At 37.5% G+C, this 20,399-nt stretch overlaps 1 protein-coding gene across 2 annotated transcripts; it reads right to left on the bottom strand.

The window, feature by feature from the left end:
• Positions 1-16,144: 16,144 nt before the first annotated feature.
• LOC123908752 lies at positions 16,145-19,683 on the bottom strand. 2 transcript variants are annotated; one of them, XM_045959472.1, is made up of 7 exons: positions 19,167-19,683; positions 18,122-18,168; positions 17,709-17,875; positions 17,287-17,412; positions 17,109-17,201; positions 16,913-17,020; positions 16,146-16,451 (listed from the first exon to the last, which is right to left on the bottom strand). In XM_045959472.1, the coding sequence occupies exons 1-7, from the start codon at positions 19,202-19,204 to the stop codon at positions 16,251-16,253; spliced, it is 780 nt and encodes a 259-aa protein (XP_045815428.1). In that variant the 5' UTR covers positions 19,205-19,683; the 3' UTR covers positions 16,146-16,250. The 2 variants fall into 2 exon arrangements, with proteins under 2 accessions (XP_045815429.1, XP_045815428.1); XM_045959473.1 differs by lacking the exon at positions 17,109-17,201 and having other exon boundaries at positions 16,145-16,451.
• Positions 19,684-20,399: the final 716 nt, after the last annotated feature.

The raw sequence follows: 20,399 nt of genomic DNA, 5'->3' as shown, positions 1-20,399 counted from the left end.
AAAAATCCATACAAACCCTGAACGGAATGCTGACCTCATTGTCTCGCTTCGTAGCAAAATCTGCTCAACACGCATTACCGCTTTTCAAATTACTAAGGAAAGAAGCTGTGTTCGAATGGACGGACGAATGCGAGCAGGCCCTCCAACATCTTAAGAAGGCCCTGTCCGAACCCCCAGTCCTCTCGCGCCCGGACGTCGAGGAGGTGTTATACATCTACCTCTCCGTCGCTTCCGAGGCCGTCAGCGCAGCCCTTGTCCGCGAAACAACGGAAGGACAAAAACCAGTGTACTTCACGAGCAAGGCTCTACAGGGGCCTGAACTCAGATATACACAAATCGAAAAGGTGGCCCTCGCCTTGATCAACGCAGCAAGAAGACTACGTCACTACTTCCTAGCACACACAATCATAGTACGAACCGACCAACCCATCAAATCATTGCTTGGTCGACCAGACATGGCGGGCAGGATGCTCAAATGGTCCCTCGAGCTTTCCGAATTCGACATTCGTTACGAAAGCAGGAAAGCGCTAAAATCACAAGTCCTAGCAGACTTTGTGGCTGAAATGACAAGTCCAGCCTCCTCGACAAGCGAGGCAGACAAATGGACAATATTCGTCGATGGAGCGTCAAGCTCCACGGGAGCAGGAGCAGGAATTATCCTGGAAAACGAAAATGGGATCATCATCGAAGTTTCCCTAGCACTATCCTTCCCGACATCAAATAACCAAGCAGAATACGAAGCCTTCCTAGCAGGGCTACGGTTGGCCGAGGACATGGAGGCAAAAGAAGTAAAAATTTTCACAGATTCACAACTTGTTGCCTCACAAGTATTGGGAGAATATCAAGCCAAAAATGATAATCTCTCTGAATATCTAGCATTAGTGAAGGAAAAAATCACTAAGTTCGAATCCGTGGAGGTGCAACACGTTCCACGCGAGCACAACAAACGGGCAGATATCCTGTCCAAACTGGCGAGCACAAAAAAGAAAGGCGGAAACAAATCCGTCATTCAGGAAGTACTCCCCCGACCAAGCATCGAGAAGGCGAGCAACGTCCTCGACATAAATGTCATTGGCGACCAAAACTGCTGGATGACCCCCGTATACAATTTCCTCGCGAATGGAACCCTCCCTGACGATCAGAAAGAGGCAGCAATAATTAGACGTCGAGCATGCGCTTATGTCATCCTCGACGGAAAGTTATATAGAAGAGGATTCTCAATCCCACTCCTTAAATGTGTCGACGAAGAAACGGTCGACTATATCTTGCGCGAGGTACACGAGGGAATCAACGCCCAGCATCTGGGAGGAAGATCGCTGGCCAGGAAAGCTCTTCGAGCAGGATACTACTGGCCCACCATGCAGCAAGACGCAAAGGACCATGTGAAGAAATGCGACAAATGTCAACGACATGGGGACATGCACCTAGCTCCTCCCCACGAACTCAAATCTTTGTCGTCACCATGGCCCTTCGCTTGGTGGGGCATGGACATACTTGGCCCCTTCACAAAGGGACTCCACCAAAATAAATTTCTGATAGTCGCCGTGGACTATTTCACCAAGTGGGTAGAGGCTGAACCCCTCTCCGACATAACGTCGTTCAGGATACTCCGTTTCTTTAAACGCGACGTACTCTGCCGATTTGGGATACCACAGGCCGTCGTCACGGACAACGGGACACAATTCACGGACAAAGGTTTCCAGGACTTCCTCGCTGCCCTGGGGACTAAGCAACATTTCACTTCCGTGGAACATCCCCAAACTAACGGGCAAGCCGAGGCCGCCAACAGAGTAATCCTGCGCGGCCTACGTCGAAGATTGGACCAGAACAAAAAGAAATGGGTCGAGGAGCTCGAAAGCGTCCTTTGGGCCTATCGCACAACACCACACTCCACAACCGGGGAGACTCCATTTAGAATGGTATATGGAACAGAAGCAGTCATCCCCGTGGAGGTGGGCGAGCCATCTCGCCGAACCGAGCAACCACTCGAAGAAGAAATGAACGACGAAGCTCTCCGTGAAGAGCTTGATCTCGTCGAAGAGATCCGCACGGGGGCATCCCTTCGGGAAGCCACCCTTAAACAAAAAATAGCTGCCCGACATGACGTCAAAGTCATCAAAAGAGAATTTGAAGTGGGCAGCCTCGTCTTAAGACGAAATGCTAAGGACTCCCAGGATGGTAAATTGGCGGCCAACTGGGAAGGACCGTATCGCGTCATTGACAAAACAGAAAATGGCGCGTATTATCTCGAGGATCTTCGAGGAAAGAAACTTCCTCGACCTTGGAACGCCCAAAAACTAAAACAATATTACAGCTAAGTTATTGCCGAACTAAAAAACATACCCTCAAAAGAGGCTGCTCGGATCCTCAAGCAACGAGCCCGACAGCAAGACAACGGAGAGCACGCGGGCACACGTGCTCGATCCAATTATTGAAAAGGAGATACTTTGGCTCAGGAAGGGCATAGCATCTCCCCGACAAGGATGACCTTTTAGACAAGCTCCTCGTCTTTCGTGCCAAGGCTTAACACCCAGCTCGCGATGGGAAGTTCAAGCCGCGGGGACGGGCACAACAACGTGTCGGCCTCCGTATTAGCCTCAGAAAACAACTCTAGGCGCTTAGTTAGTTCCCTAAACTTTCTAAGTTAAATCCGAGGACGACCTCCTCGACGAAACGCGCTCGCAACAAAAAACTTGCAAATATAATAAAGGTTTTGTCGAGCAGGCATACAACAATGTCGAGCAAATATACGAATACCAAAACCAAAAATTTGTTAAGTTAAAAACGAGCAAGCATAAAGACATGCACATCACGAACAGGCATAACTTAGCAAAAACAAAGAGCAATAATTTAAACATACAAACGAGGAGCACAAAATGGACGAGCAGGATGAATAAAACGGGCATCATTGTTATAAATTACCGGGCATAAAAACCCATTTGTCAAATGTTACAAAAACCGGGCACGCAGGCCCCCAAAAAATAAATTGTCAGAAAAGCAAATAAATTACAAGTCATTGGCGCGCAGGCCCAAATAAAAAACCGGGGAGATCAGGAGCTTTCATCATGACCCTCTGGGTTGCCCTCTGGTGCCCTCTCCTCCCCGACAACCTCCTCTTCGACTTCCTCATCCTCCTCGTCCTCATCATCAACCGCTTCCTCATCCAGCTTCTCCTCCTCGAGCTCCATTTCCCTGTACTCGTCGGGGATGATGATCTGCCCGTTCTCAACCCGTTTGAGCTTATGAATACCTTCAGTGGTCAAGCCACGCTCGGCATTCACAACCCTGAGTTGGGCGATAGCATTTTTCCACCCATGAACCATGCTCGCCAACATCAGGCCACGCTGCCTCTTAATCTCCTTGACCAGGTCGGCCCGACTGACCATCTTGGAAATCTCAGCACCCTCATCGGCAACAGGAGCCAGCTTGGACTGTAGGTCAGCTATCACCTCTTCCATCTGTTTCTTCTCCTCGGCACCCCGGGTCTCCACATCCTCGAGCTTTTTCTTTGTCTCTTTCAGCTCATCCCGGCTCAACCGAACATCCTCCAGCAAATTTCCATAGTTCTCCTGCTTGCCACGGAGATCAATCAACTCCCCTTCCATCTGCACAATCTTCCCTTCCAGCTTGGCATTCCGAGCAGCCAACCTCTCCGCCTCGTGAGTTGGTCCCCCTTCATTTAGCACCAAGGCTGTCTCCGCCAGACGGATGACAGCAGCAACATCCTCGTTGAGCTGCTTCTGTCGGGCAGATGCAGAAGCGCCCAGTATATAATTCTTCTCCGATGCAGGCACCTGGAGGGGATTTTTGTCAAAAAAGCACCGGTTGCTCAAACACGCGGGGAGGACAAAGCCACCGTCCCCCTCCGACAAGTCGACGATGGGCGTCATCTGCTCCTCCCGCTGCCTCTTCGAACGACCACCCGGAGTCCCAGCTGAACTGCCTACCGGGGAAGATTGGGAGACGCTCCCCGAGGCACCCTGATCGCCCATCAAAATGGTTGGCTTGGCCCTCCTCGCCTTTTTCCTAGCCTTCTCTCCTTTCTGTTCAGCAGCTATCCTGACAAGCTCACTAGCAAGATCTGCCATCCTACCTGCAAAGTTAAAAACGTGGTCAGAATCACGGGGAGAAATCAAACATAAAATACTGAAATTTATTACAAGTAAAAGACGGGCATGCAGAAAAACAGATACCCAGCAGAGTGTCCTCGGCCAAAACAGTCTTGCACGACAACAATAGCTTGGTATTAACAAAACGAGGCTCGATCCTCGGTTTACCACGCTTGTCCAAAGCGACCTCCCCTAAGCTGGTCATGACCTTGCAAGGCTTAAAACCGTCCACATATGTTTGGAGCTTTTGAAAGCCCGCCATTTCGGCCGGGGTAAGATCCTCGGCAGCAGTTAGATACTCGTCGGTCCGCAAATTAAAATGCTCCGACGACCATGATAATGGAAACCGGAGAACCCACTCCGTTACCTGTCCCCCTTCCTCGTCTAACTGAGGAGTCCCGTCCTCGTTGAATACAGGCTTCTCCATGTGGAGGGAATCTTCGGCAAACTCCGTCAACGGCCTCACCACATAATACCTCTCCTTGAAGCCCCGAGCAGACTCGACGAACATCCTAAATATCTTGCTCGACTGATGCTTCAAGGAGATCCAACCCTGCCGATCCCCGACTTTCTGACGTTGGATTTGAAAGATATAGAAAAATAAGGCAACGGTAGCCTCTACCTCCAGATACCGACATAGGATCTGGTATGCCCGGATGAATGCCAATGAATTCGGGTGAAGCTGGGAAGGAGCCACTCTTAGCCGGCCAAAAATTCCGGCTTCGAGATCGTTGAAGGGCAGCCGAAACCCCAACTCCTTGAACGCCATCTCGTACATGGTGAAGCTGCATCCCGTGTACGACGAGCAAACCCGCTCCCCCTCAGCAGGCGTGCGAACCTCCCAGTTCTCCGAACCAGCCTCCTCGACGATGGTAAAAAGCCGCGGATCCTGCGCGGTAATCGTCGAAGCAATCCCCCGGGGCTCGGGCGCAACCCAAGCCAGCTCTGGGTCAGTAATAGTGTCGACCAGCTTGTGTTTCGACGTGGCTTGGCTCCCCGTTACTTCCTCCACGTCGGACATTTTGAGTACCTGAAAAGCAGCGAAAATAAAGTGAATTCGACAGTAATCAAATCCACCCTTTCACCGCAAGTCAAGTGAAAGGGCGTAAATTAGGACGAGGACGCTGTCCCCGACCAAAAGCCCTTATCAAAATGGCAAACAAAACAGAGAAACCGGGGAAAACCACTTAACAAAGCCTAAAAACGGGGAGAAGGTCCCCGACACAAAACATGGCTCGACACTTGAAAGCAATTTCAGTTTTGCATAAAAACTTCAAGTTAAAAACGGGGAGAAGCTCCCCGACACAGAGTTTCTACAAACTCACGTATCTACCAAATTTCCCATCGAAATAGCGGGGAGAAGGTCCCCAAAAACGGGGAGAGGCTCCCCGACAAAGAGTTCTACAAACTCATTTACCTACAGAAATTTCTCAGCGAAATAACGGGGAGAAGCTCCCCGACACAGATTTTCAGCAAACTCATTTTCTCAAAGAAAAGGCGGGGAGAATGTCCCCGACATTCATACAAACTTCGCCAAGACAAAAACGGGGAAATACTCCCCGACACAAGGTTTAACTAACCTATTTTGTTGCTACCATTAACGGGGAGAAATAGCGATCCAATTCTCTCCAACAAAGTAATAGTCGTAACGGGGAGAAGAAACAACACTTTCCTCCCCGACACAAAACTCATCAGATTCCCAGAAACTGATGAACATTCACCAATGTTCTTCGCTATTTCTCCAGAAATTCAACAATCCTCATACATATCCATCATTTTTCCAGAAATGAAACATTGCTCAAAACAACACTCATGGTGTTCTTCGCAGAACCCAGAGTTTCAAGCCAAAAGCACTAAAACAACAAATGGCATTTGGCAATGATTTTCAACACTATTAAGGCTACAAAAACTACCAAAGTTTGGCGCTGGTTGGAACACCAAACCACACCAAAACCACAAAGGAAAAGGGTTGGTAAAAAAACCCAACACTCAAAACCCATAAACGGGTAAGAATCTAGAAAACAAAAACTCAAGCAGATCTAAAGGCAAAGGCAATGAAATGAAGTGCTACATTACCTCTGTAGTTCGAAGATGAGAAAGCCTTTAGAAGAGAAGGAATTTGCGTCCTAATAAGCACAAGAACTTGAAAAACTTGAAGAAACCGGAAACAACAGCAACGAACAATGGAGAAGGAGAAGAAAAGTGAAAAATTTCTCCTCTTCTCACATTTATAGACTCAACAGTTGGTACACCCTGCTTCGCAGAATAACGCGCCTCATGGCGTTACAACCGTTGATCAAAATCTAACGGTTCTGATTAAAAGCCATCAAATGGCTCTGATTGAATCTCACAGAAAATCAAAGGGCGCGCTAATCCAACGGCCCATAAACCTCCTCGTAAACCGAAGCAATGAACGCGTGTTCCCAATGTCATCATTACTCTCTCCACTAGCGCACACACGTGTCAAGATCAGACGAAACGTCTGTCTTTTCACATCCCATCGAACAGACCACGCGTCTCTCGAGGGGCTCATCGTTATCACCAACGTAATTATCTCCTCGACTCCGCGATCAGGCGAAAATTACGGGCAATTGAAGCAATCTTCATAAATAAACATGCCCGCAAAAACAGGCAGCATCAACTAGATGCACATACACAATACCTCCTCGACAAATAGTCGAGGAAACAAAAGGCCAATAAATTTCAAAGGAAAAATTCCTTCCCCATAACTTCCTCCACGAACATCCTGGCACGCGTCACGAGCAAAAGGAAGCTTCATCCTTGGATAATTCTCCTCGTCGTGCCAAGGAGGAATTTACGAGCAACATACAAATGCGCTCCTCGCGCAAACGAGCAACAATTATACTCAATGAATTATGAACTCCTCCTAGGAGTGACGGGGAAAACAACTCCTCGACACACGGGCATGGACCTTAAGTCATTACTCCTATAGCTAGGAGCAACGACTTGGGGGGCTCCTGTTCTGGACTGGGCCAAGAGCTGGCCCAATCCCTTCTGCCCGACATTTGGGGCACAGCCCAATAAGGGGAGACTTCCCCGACACGTCAACCAATGACGTGCCGTGCTCGACATAATGGGTAGGCAGCACGTTAAACACGTGCTCGCCTAACCATGCATGCTGATTCATTCAACCGTGGCTTAACAGCTAAGCAGCACGTTTAGCACGTGCTCCTTCATCCAGCCACAGCTGTCACGGAGTCATCCATTACCCGCCAATAGCGGAACGACTCCAAACCAGGATAGAGGCAAATAACTGCCTTCCCCTACGATACAGGGGCTATCCTGGCAGTTGGACCTATTGGGCCGGTTATCCAGGCCCAATAGACCAACCTTTGGCCCAGCGCTGGGGGCACTATATAAGCTCTCCTATACAGGAGAGCCAGGTATTCAAAAACGATTCTACACTTTCTTTCTCTCTCTTCTTTTGTATCTCTCTGTTCACTTTGCTGACTTAGGCATCGGAGCACCTGCAGGTACAAACCCCCCCTTCGGTGTGGACGCTTGCTCAACGGACCGGCCATCAATCTATTCTGATCACCAGATCAACATCTATTTTTTAATCAGTGATTTCTTAAGATGGAGAAATCAAGGAATTCTCTCCACAAATTAGCATTGTTGTTGTTTTTTCTCATCATTGCAACAGGTATATATGATTCCAAAGATTAACTATTTATTGAATTTTGTATACACCACTTTTTGTTGTTTTTCATTTCAAAAATTTTTCCTTCGTATCTACTACGCATATAAACATTTTCTATGTTTTATGTTGCTTTTTCTTTTTTTCTTTTGCAGATATCTGTATGGGATCAGAATCATGGAGAATTAAGGATAATGAAAAACGTTGTACTTTCGATATTGATTGTTTTGATGTTTTTTGTCCATACCCCGGACATCCAGCCAAATGTATTGAGAAATTGTGTGAGTGTCAGCCACCTTCCATTACAATCGAGTAATAGACATAGACTACTCTTTTGAAATTAATATATACTATGAATAAAAGATATATTAGTTGTATCAGTAGAAATTCACATCTTATGAAAGTTAATTAAAAAAACTTCAACCCTTTTCTATCTATTTTTTTTTTGTCTTAATTGGTACAATTATTTTTCGCCGTTCTTTTGATAGAAAATATTTTGTTAATCGATATGTATATACATTTTAAAATATTGTCAAATTTGTAACAAAAATAGGTGAAAAATAAAGATCGGTCGTACCAACTTCATGAAGGAAGTTAAACGACTAAGGGCTCGATTGATTTAAGGTAGATGGAGGTGAGGGGGTAATCTTGACAAATTTTTTTTTTATTAAATTATTTTTTCAAAAAAAAAACTGTTTTTTATTCTTGAAAAAAAGAAACAATATTTAAAACAATTTTTTTAAAAATGTTCCCTCACAATTTAAAATGTTCTATGAATTTAAAATATATCTTTTGCCAATTTAAAACGTTTTTTTGACCAATCAAATCTCTCTAATAATTGAGAATTTTTGTTTTTGTTTTAAATTTTTTTTTAAGAATAAAAAACATTTTTTTTTTTGAAAAAATGATTTAATAAAAAGATTTTTTATTTTTTTTTGTCAAAATTACCCCCTCCCCTTCCCTCCATCTACCTCGAACCAATCGGGCCCTAAGTTGAACCCTAACGTAGTCCTAATCCTAATCCTAATTAAAACAAAAATTGGAAGAAAAACCTAAAATCAACCCAAATCCTGATCTGTACTCTAAAATCCATCGAAAATTCTAAAATCAATCCTAAATCCGACCCAAATCCTAAAATTAACCATAAACCCGACTTGAACCCTAAAATCGATTGTAGGGTGTCGAGATGATTTAAAGTTTCTCTGCCGATTTTAGGGTTCATGGCGGAGTTAAGATCAATTTTAGGGTTTTTAATCGTTTTAGTGTTTTCAGCCAATTTTAGGGTTTAATGTCGATTTTAGGTTTTTTTGACCGATTTTAGGGTTAATGATCGATTTCAAGCCAGGTTTAAGGTCGATTTCAAGTCAGATTTTGCTCCCCTCCCCTCATACAAATTGAACTAAACACATTCAATTAAAAATATTCTCTCACCTCCCCTCCATCTACCTCGAACCAAACAGACGCTTAGGCTATGTTTAAATTGATGGAAATTGGTGAAATAAAATGGAATGGAGTGGAATATAGAGCAATATTCCATTGTTTGGTTTTATAAAAAAATATGGATGGAACAAATTGGAGTAGGATGGAATGGATTCCATCACATACCTTCTATTCTTCCAAATTTTTATTCCATCTATCCAATTTGAGGTGTATGCAATGGAATGAAACACATTAATAATGTAATTACAACTTTGTCCTTATTTTTCTTTTTCATCATCGTATTCTATTCAACTTACGTTCTTTCTTCTTCTTCTTCTTCTTCTTCTTCTTCTTCTTCTTCTTCTTCTTCTTCTTCTTCTTCTTCTTCTTCTTCTTCTTCTTCTTCTTCTTCTTCTTCTTCTTATATATTCTGCAACCCTTCATAGTGGCTATTCCTTATAAAATTAGTTGGAGCGGATCCAAATCCCATATTTTCATGAGTTTACAATTTTCATTACACTATCACAAGATTCGTTGGCAAGGTAGATTTGTGATGTAGTACCAAAAGTAAGTAGCTTTAGAATCGTATCCACAAGAGTTAGTGTGATATCAATGTCTTTCAACAATTAATATGAGTTTAAGTCAAGTGATTTAAAGGTATTTGTTTGTGAAAAATAGCGAAAATATAATGATGATAAAAGATGACTAAAATAACAGATTGCGATTAGACTTCATCAACTCGTTCATATGTATTTTGCTAATCAGTTATATAGATTCTAGCTATTAATCAATATTATCACATATTGCTCATCATATGTTTCTATGTCCAGAGAACGAAGACAAATATGTTGTACCTATCCACCCTTTTAGCGAATGTTTAGCCTAAATCTATCTCTAGAGTTTAATATTAACAGATGATTATCCTAGCACTAGATTAAAAAAATATATCCCTGTATCATTTCAAATCCATAAATTAAAACATTGAAAACAAGGATAATATATATTGACGAATAACAAAAAACCATATATAACACCATGATAAAAAATATATATACTAGTACGCTTAACTACTTTTTAATTCCAACAAAGAGTGTCTTTATCTACTCATTTCCATGATAGCCTACACAAGTGAGAAGAAAAAAAAATAATCAAATAACAACACGATGTTAATTTCTCGAATAGTTGACGTGCATTCGTACCTTCTTTATCTTCCTTTGCTTTCTCGCTTCCATTCTCTACATCTCTGTATCGATACCTCTCGGTTCTCTATCTCCCCTCTCGTAAACTCAATTGAATTCCTTTAGTATCAAGCAAGACAAAAACGGTGGTGTTAGTTGCCACTTTTGATCCTTGACCGCCTCTAGCTCTTTGCTACTTTTTCTTCTTTCTTTCTTTGACCTTTTATTAATTTACAAATATTTGATCTCCGTCTTCGTGCGGTGCTTGTTTGCTTTCCAATTTTTTGCTGCGTTCATTTGGTTCAGATTGACAGAATTAACTTTGATCAACTACTGAATCAATCAATGACAAGGAAGATCCGAAGACATGGGTATTTCGGTTACTTTTATTTTGTCACATTATTTGTAGGCTTAAGCATGTCGTTTTATGCTATTAACTTGGATGCTGTGAGTTTGTTCGCAGATTCATCCTTTACGTTGTTAGCGGCATTGAATTTGTGTTTGTATCTAATGCATCTATCAATATGAATGAATATTTTATTTTAGTAAAATAATAATAATAATATAACATTTAATTGAGCTGGCAGATTCATCATCATTAGCGAAATTAAATTTTTAATGATTTCGATTTATGCAATCTCTAGAAATTTGAATGAATGAATATCGTTATTTTTGGGTAAAAAAAATAAAATAATAACATTTAATTAAAATATAATAATAATAATAATATATAATTTTTTTTTTAAACATTAATATCTAGTCCACTGGACAGCCAATCGAGTTTGAGGGTGAGTTTTATCGTAAGGGGTTAAAGCCACTATAATGATAATAGTATATAACTTACATAATTAAAATATATAAATTTGGGGTTATATCAACATATTTTCAATAAAATTAAGTTAATAAGTGTCATTAATTTAAATCATCTAATTTATATAAGAAAATTGATTGTTCTGAAAAACTCTCAATTGCACTTACTTAAATGATGCTATGTCTCCAAAGTGAGGACAATTGGTGTCCAAAAATTTGCTAACTAAACCGAAAGTACACACCATTTGGGAAACCAACCAAGCCACATGCGCCAATTTGGAACTTTGTGAGTGGAAAAATGATTTTTGAAACCACCATTTGGTAAACTAACTAAGCCACATGAGCCAATTGTTTCATTGCGACTAGAAAAGTGATTATTCTAAACAAGCCATCTAAGCCAACAAGAGAAAAAACAAGAGAACAAAGGAAAGTGAAAAAGCAACTTTTGTCTCATTATCCACAAGTCAAATTTTGAATTCATAACATTTTCCCTCTTTTCACTCATTTAAATTTCATTATATACTCACATATCAAATTTCATCCACTTCTTCTCTTTCTTTTCTCTCTCAGATTTAGTACTAACAAATTAATTAAATTGAACAAATCATGGTCTTAGTCTTAGCTATCACATTGATTTTTTTTTTACTCAAAAAGCTGTCACATTGATTTGTGAAGGTGTAGTATGAAAATACTATGTAAATTTAACAACCCAATGGACTTCAAAGATCAAGACTTCCCTCATCTCATACAATAATTATGATATATACTAAATAAATTATTCACGGGATAAAATATTATATTGATTCAAATACGGGAAAAAATTAATTATAATGTGCTAAATAAATTAAACATTGGATAAAATATAGTATTTGATACGGGATAAATTATAACTGATAAAAAAATTCAAAATAATTATCATATATACTAAATAAATCATACGCAGGACAAAATACGATATTGATTCAAATACGGGAAAAAATAATTATAATGTCCGTACTAAATAAATCAAACTTTGTTGTACCAAAAAAAATCAAAAACTGGATAAAATATGCTATCAGATACGGGACAAATTATAATTGATAAAAAATTCAAAATAATTAGCATATATACTAATTAAATCATAAGCGGGACAAAATACGATATTGATTCAATTACGATATTATTTATAAGTACTAAATATATACATTGCTAAAAAAAATGCTTTGGCATTATAAAAATCTCAAAATTGCTATTATATATACTAAATAAATCATTAAATATTAATGAAAGTCTTCTGCTTTTTTTTTCAAATGACTGTCTTAATGCAATATTTTATTTTCTTAATTTTAATTAGTAAAGTGTAACTTAAAAAAAATATCGGCGTAACATTACGACCCGTGCGATAACATGGGTCTATTACTAGTTTATAAATAAAATTTAACAATCTTATTCATGAGTTTTATATTGCGATTACGATCGAGCATTAGGTAGCAGCATGTATTGTGGCTATTGAGGCATTAAATCATTTTTAATTTTCACATGGTATATCAAATGATATACCACACTATACCACTACACTATTTACCCACTATAATATTTCTATTTTGGAATAGACTTCCTGTCTGCTTTGAGCTACAAATCATTGGACGATTTAGTGCAAATCATTGGGCGATTTACCCCCGTTGTGCTTTTTGGTTTTTTTCAAACTCTTGACTTGGTTTCAATTGAGCTAAATTCTTCATTTCTACCATGTAATTACACAAAACTTATCATTCATCAATCTTCAATTCTATCTTACCCCTTACTACCTGATGGTGTCGCAACACTTGATTTTAGTGACGCAACTCTTCAGGTCTTTGAGTTCTTTGACGATAAGAAGAATTTTTTTTTTTTACGAGCCATAGAATGCTAACATGACGGTGGTGGAGGCTGCGGCGGAGATTGAAAGCCTTAAGAAGAAGAAGAAGAAAGTTTTTTGACGATAAGAAGAAAGTTTTTATTGACGCAAGAAGAAAGTTGTTTGAGACCGTAAAACAATTTGAAGAAGAAACAAACAAATTAAAAGCAATTAGGACCAAAATGTAAATTCATAGAATATAATATCTAAAATATAATTAAATGAAAATAAAAGTAGTCAAAATTACTTTGTGGTAAAAAATTACTTATTTTTGACTTAAATACATGTGAATAAATTTCATTGGTGTCACATCAGCATAAGACACATACCCTCTACTTATGTGAGGGTTAATTAGAAAAAACCAAAAAATAATTAATGGTCAACATGAAAAAAAATTAATGGTCAACATGAAGAAATATAAATTAAAAAGATAAATAGTACTAATAACGTTTTAAAAAGATATTGTACCAAAAACAAACTTTTTAAAAAGATAGAAAAATAAATACTCCCTCCGATCCTTAATATAAGATGATCACATTTTAGTTTTTAGATACATTGAAATATTAATGTATCTAGACAATAATATAATCTAGATACATCAATATTGCAATGTATCTAAAAAGTAATTTTTTTTTTTATATTAAGAATCGGTGAGAGTATCGGGGAGTATTAGTGGCCTATATAAACATGTGTCTAAAGACCATATACTACATTTTTTTTCATAATCAGTCATTTCTTAAGATGGAGAAATCAAGGAATTCTCTCCACAAATTGGCATTCTTGTTGTTTTTTCTCATCATTGCAACAGGTATATATAGGCCAAAAAAGAGTAAACATTTATTTAATTTTCAGTACACCACTTTTTGTTGTTCATTTCAAAAAAATTTCCTTCATGTCTACTACAATTTTGCATATAAACATTTTCTTATCTTTTGTCTTTTTTTTTTCTTTGCAGATATCTCCATGGGATTAGATTCATGGATTGGGGATAAACCTGTACCTTGTAAAACAGATAGTGATTGTCAGAAACAGACCGTTCAAATTCCATGTTTTTACCCCCTACATCCACCCATAATATGTCTTCAGAACTGGTGTCAGTGTCAACTATGATAGACTACTCTTGAAATTTAAGAAAAAGACGGTTGTATCTTGTTCCTATTCACATCTTATGAAATTAAATAAAAAAAACTTCAACCCTTTTCTATCTATTTTTTTTTAATTGGTACAATTATTTTTCGTGGTTATTTTGATAGAAAATATTTTGTTAATCGATATATAATTTACATTTTAAAATGACAATATTGTCAAATTTGTAACAAAAATATGTGAAATCGAGCATATAGCCTATTTAGATTCATATACCGACATCACAAGTGACTCCCACGAAGCTACGATAAAACAATTTTGGTACAAATTGAAGGGTGATTGTGAAGTACAATTTCACAATTTATATAATATTTTAATTTTTTTGTATCATAATATTTTCTTGTGTTATTAATTATATTAAGTTTTTCTAATTAAAAACAAATAAAAAAAATGGCCAGAAAACCTCAAAAAAAAAAGAAAAAAGCAAACCTGCTGTCTGTTTGAGGACTGGACGCAGCCACTAAAAACGAGGTGGTCAATGGCGTGAGTCTGGTTTACGGCATCTCCTGCACATGTCGTGACTGAGATTTCCGCCATCCTGCTCTACATGGCGTGATGCTCAGTTCTGCCATTTTCAGGCACCAGCGCAGCGCAGTTTTTGTCCAGATCAAGAATATTACGATAATTATTTTAAGAACGGGGGTATTACAAAAATAAAGGAAAAAAGTGGGGGTACTGGATAAAAAAATCGAAAGAAGGCTTTGATTGTGATCAAGATTTATTAACCAAGCTACCCTTTATGCTTCTTGAAATATACTCTCTCCGTCCCAAAATATAAGTAAAAACTAGTCAACAAAAGTTGATGTATTTGGTGTAAATTTTAGTCCAGATACATTAACTTTTGTTGACTCATTTTTGCTTATATTTTGGGACGGAGGGAGTATTTACTTTCCTTTGTTATGAGGTGTGATTTTGATAACGAAAGAATTTATATGGTGTCCAATGTATTATGTTTTTAAGTTCTTTCCATTGCATGCTATAACAACCATCTTCATCATTACACAAATCAAGCTCCTTGTAATCTCCAATGTACAATTCACGCAATGTAGTGAGTTGTTGATGAGTCTGAATTAGGGGTGATCGTATCCGAACCAATACAAAAGTAAAATTGCAAATTGAATCAATTCAAATCGAAACCGCAAAAAATCGCATTTAGTTTAAACCGCACATATGATTTTTCTACTAAACCGCGTGGTTTGGTTTGCGTTGTCATTTTATAAAACCGAACCAAACCGCAATACTTAACTTCTTTTTTTCTCTCTTCAAAAAAAACTTTTTTGTTTTTGGGTACAAACTTAACTCTATTAACTGGTAGCAATCAACATATTACCACTACAACATTTTCATTCTACAAGAACGCCAAAAAAGTGTTCTGTAATGTTAAAAAACCGTTGCCATAGGCTATGAGAACGGTTTTCCTACGTTCTACACTGAGGGGTTCTCTTAGCCTTTCAAAACGGTTTTTTTCCCCAACGGCAACCCCTTCAAGGCAACCGTTTTCTTAGAGTCCCTAACAGAACGGTTTTTAAAGTTCCCAACCACAACGGTTTCTCTCTGTTCTCAACTAAAACCGTTGCCAATGGTCTAATATAGAGAACGGTTTTCTTTCATCTACCACAACGGTTTTCAACCGTTGTTCATCGTAAAACCGTTTTGGATTGTTTTGATACAGCAACGCTTTGTTGCCGTGTCCAAATCAAAAACCGTTCTTGTTTTTCTGATACAGCAACACTTTCTCTACGTTGCCAAATCGATAACCGTTCTGGTTGTTTGGATACAGCAACGCTTTCTCGCCGTTGCCAAATCAAAAAGTGTTCTTGTTTTTCTAACACCACAACGGTTTCTTAGCTACAAGAACGCTTTCGCACGTTGCAAAAACTAACATTTTATTTTAATGAAGTAATATTTTCAATTTAAAGAACAATAATTTCAATATAATCCAATAATAAAAGACATACAAATTAAACTAAAATGATTATCATTCATATATATCAAAATAATAACATCGATCAACGTAATGTCCTAATATTGTCAATCATTCACAATCAAACTAATCAGACCACTGTCCTAACTTGGGCAACCTCATCAGCATGCTCTCTTTTAAGTTTTTTAATTTCTTCATTTCTTTTCAAGAGCGTGAGGGTTGTGGTTCTTCCGTGGCAACGCATTCTCCCAGGTTTTTCTTTGCCAACAATACTTTGAAAGGCTTCTGAAGAAGGCTGCCCATTATTTTCAATCATGTCTTGAAGCTTTATCTAGCATACATAATATAGTAGTAGTTAGGACTGTTTATGGTTCAAAATGCAATCATAAAAGGCTAAGCAAGTATAGCAAAATGAGCATAGCTTTGGTGCTTTTCATTACATACAACATTTCAAATAACAATATCGAGAGACAAAGATTCCAAAACATTGTATTGCTTTCTAATTTTGAAGATAACAGTTTAAAAGATTTTTTGAACTAGTGTTTAATTGTATATCAATTAACATTATCACTTCAAGCTAAGGAATTTTGCAAATATTTATAACTAAAAGCATTGTACTCGATCGCATGTGTGTGTGTGTAAAGTTAAGTCAACTTTTTCTTCTTACTAAACTAGGTCATATGATCTGTTAAGTATTGTTGTTTATATTTAATTACTTAGTTGCACCCTAGCTATAACTATGTAGTTAACTTAAGTACTTGCACAATAACAAAACACACAACATTTACTTACAATTGCACTGTTTGTTTCTTTATCCAACTCCTTTCCTTTCCTACTTTGTCGAGTAGCAATGAAAACTTGAGCTTGAGTTGGAGGCTCTTTATCTTCACTACTTACACGCTAAACCGAGTAAAACAAGAGTAAGAGAAAATATTAATGAAGTGGCAGAATATTTAACGTTCATTTAGAAGAATTTAAAAAAGAATACCATTTTTTCTCTTATAACAGCAAAGGTTTTATTCCCCGTACGATGTCTATATTTTAGTTGAGCTATATTTTGGGCATTTTGATGACTTACTTCCTATATTCAGTGAAACAATTTTTTGTTTTTGTAACATTCCAAATTTGTGACAACAAGTATGTAAGCAATAGTAACTATAGCTTACTTGATTTTTTTCATCTTCCCAATACTCCAATAAATTCCTAAACTGTCTTGGTATGTCTTGCACGGACATAATCAAGTTTGCGTACACTATGATTGGAACAATGATTCCAGCAGCCCCAACATATGGCTAACCTAGCACCATAAGATTATGGAGTTAAATTCAAAATTGATAAGTGAAGAACACTAAAGTCAACTAAATTTTTCACCAAAATAATATATTTAGAGTCAAATGTGATTATGTTGAATAGTGTACATAAAGAAATAACACTGGGAACTGCAGTAAACAATCAAAATGAATAAATTTTGAATATAAAGTCAACCATATGATTTTTCAAGCTTTAAGCATGGAAATTACCACTAATGTACAAAAACAATCAAGGCTTTAATTAAGCCATATATATGGCTGGAGGACAAATAACAAACCTGAAGGTTGTTTCCTTTTATATAATCCCACTTTCTTTTAATGACATCAGATGTTGCGCTTTCTCCAAGGAACTTCGCAAGGGCATCGGATAACTGAAGTGGAGCATGAAAACCTTTTCCTAATCCTCCCTTCTGCCGCTTTTCCTTTCCTTTCGGCTCATCTGAATCTGTCATATAGTAGGGTAGAGACACAGAAAATATGGTATAAATAATTGGCTATTTTCATTTGTAAATATGTAGGCATGTGCAGAAAAATTACAACCATGTACCATTAAGTTTCACTAAAAAAAATTGTTTATTCATTAATAGTGTGTGAAATGAATTCTAATAATATAGAACTTATAATATGCATGAAGAGGCTGTGATCAGGTAGAAAAATAATATATTACATTAACCAAATTAATTAACCATACCATCATCTTCTCTCTCTTGCTTTTTCTTTTCCTTTGGTACTAAACAACTATATCAAGAGATGAAGTTAAAACAATAATTTTTTTTCAGAGAATTGACTACAAGAATAAAACAGGGAAGCAATTATTTGCAGTGTCCTCGTATAAAAGTTAACATGTACAATTGAAAAATGTACATTAATTCTACATACATAGATCTATATATACTAATGTTATTGTTTTACAGAGATCTACAAATACTACATACATACTGACAAATTGCTTAAATTTTTAGCATAATGCCTCTTCTCTTCCTTAAATTTGAACTAAAATTACTACAAATCTACAATAGTAGCCTAGACCACAAGCTTATTTTGTAATCCTCAACTAAACAGCAAGATCTTAGAACATACCAAATATTAATAAAAATTATGACAATCAAAATATTACAGAATGATAAAGCTACCCAAATAGTTTCATTTTTAGCTTCCAATTAGAGTGTGATGATCTTGCTTGCGAATAAATGCGAGAGCAGTGCCTAATCTCAGTTGCTTCTTATTTATATATTGAGCTCTTAAAGCCAATGACTTTTGCCTACTTAAGCTTATGGACATGGATATGTCATTTGAAGCAATCCCGATGAAGAAAAAACCAATCCTAAGTGCACTTAAGGTTCTTTTTCCTCTATTATATATTCTCACAAACATAATTCCTCCATAACCTGCACTTCTAAATAAGGCTTGCTCAATATCTTAAGAACTTGTTACATAACAAATAATAAAATATAAGTGATTACCAAATAAAATCATGGGATAATCTCAAGGCCTAATGTGAACTTGGTTCTATAAGGGAAACTAAGATTGGGATAACCAAATAAAATACTTAAAAGACTTAAAATAAAAAGGTAAACAAACAGAGATAAGAAACAATGCCAATGCCTAGTTGCACTTAACCTTTAATAATGAACAATAAATTGAAGCACCATACATTTAGAAGTACTCAGTAATAAAAACTGAAAATTGATTAAAATTACAAAAGAATATGAAAAATACAATTTCAAAGTTATTACCAGGGTAGGAAGGCTAGAAGGTTTTCCAAATTCCTCATCCGGAAGATACTCAGCTACTCCTCTACTGTCCAACATCTATTTCATCAAATCGCTTTTTCTCACATAATCAGGAATATAATAAATAAATAAATCAAAACATATACAATTATATAAATCAAATCTGAAAAGTAGAGAATGAATCGCGTTTTTAGAGTGAGGCTAGGGTTCGTCGCTTTCTTTGAATGAATTATGTTTTTTCATCTTTCTCAGGTAAACAACTGAATGGATAAGGGTTCATGGGTTTATGGAGAAAATCGATTTTTGAGCTTGTGAGAAGAATTAACAGAACCGAAAAGATAGGGTTCTACGTTGGAAGAGGCAACAGAACGGAATGGAATGAATCGATTATGAGCAGAAGCAGAAGAAGAATAGATGAATCGCGTTTTCTGAATCATGCAACGGTTGAATCACGCTTGATTTCTGAACTTTGGGACTGAATCACGTTTCGTGTTTTCTGAAATTGGGGAACGAACGCGTGTTTATTTTCTATATGTCTTTGACGTTATATATGATATATGATATTATATTTACATATTATTATTATTATTATTGTTGAAAAAAAATTATAAACTAATACAGAACGGTTTTTAACGGTTGCTACAGAAGACGGAGAGAAAACCGTTCTCGGTGGTATCTACGAGATCGGTTTAGCGCAGTTGCATATAATTGACGAAAATATATATACTACCGCAACAGTTTACAAGAAGTGTTGCCTTTGGCGCTCTACCAGAACGGTTTTTTTACATCCCAAAATTTAGGCGTTGCGGTAGGCCTAAAATGTTGTAGTGTACCTAGTCCAACTTAGCAAGCTCATACCAAATTGATTCCATAAAATAATTGGTTGTCAAAACATATCATTTAACGTGATCCAAAACTATATATTGTTGATATTAAAAATAAGTTTTTATGTATATACAATTTATGTATGTATATGCATATTATATCATGTAAACAATAAAATAAATTAAAATTTTCTAATGTTATTTGTAACAACTTGGTAATATCGTCATATTTTTTATATCGCGATAAACTGTACAAACTGAACCAACCCCAATCGTATTGATTTGGTTTGAATGACTTTTTAAAAACTAGCCGAACCAAACTGAACCAAACCGCATCGCGAGCACCCCTACTCCGAATAGACAGACATTTTAAATCATCTATTATTTGAATCTCAAGAGACATGTAATTATT

The sequence above is a fragment of the Trifolium pratense genome, linkage group LG2 (genome assembly GCF_020283565.1).
Source record: "Trifolium pratense cultivar HEN17-A07 linkage group LG2, ARS_RC_1.1, whole genome shotgun sequence".
Classification (NCBI taxonomy): Eukaryota; Viridiplantae; Streptophyta; class Magnoliopsida; order Fabales; family Fabaceae; genus Trifolium; species Trifolium pratense.
This window is presented reverse-complemented; position numbering and strand designations above follow the sequence as displayed.

Bases quoted from the DNA above. Each gene is read 5' to 3' on its own strand.
- LOC123908752 (XM_045959472.1), bottom strand. From the start codon at position 19,204: ATGAGGAATTTGGAAAACCTTCTAGCCTTCCTACCCTG. The intron at 17,876-18,121 runs GTATGGTTAATT...ACTATATGACAG, and splicing joins GCAAGAGAGAGAAGATGATG to ATTCAGATGAGCCGAAAGGA. The intron at 17,021-17,108 runs GTATTCTTTTTT...TACTCGGTTTAG, and splicing joins CTGTTATAAGAGAAAAAATG to CGTGTAAGTAGTGAAGATAA.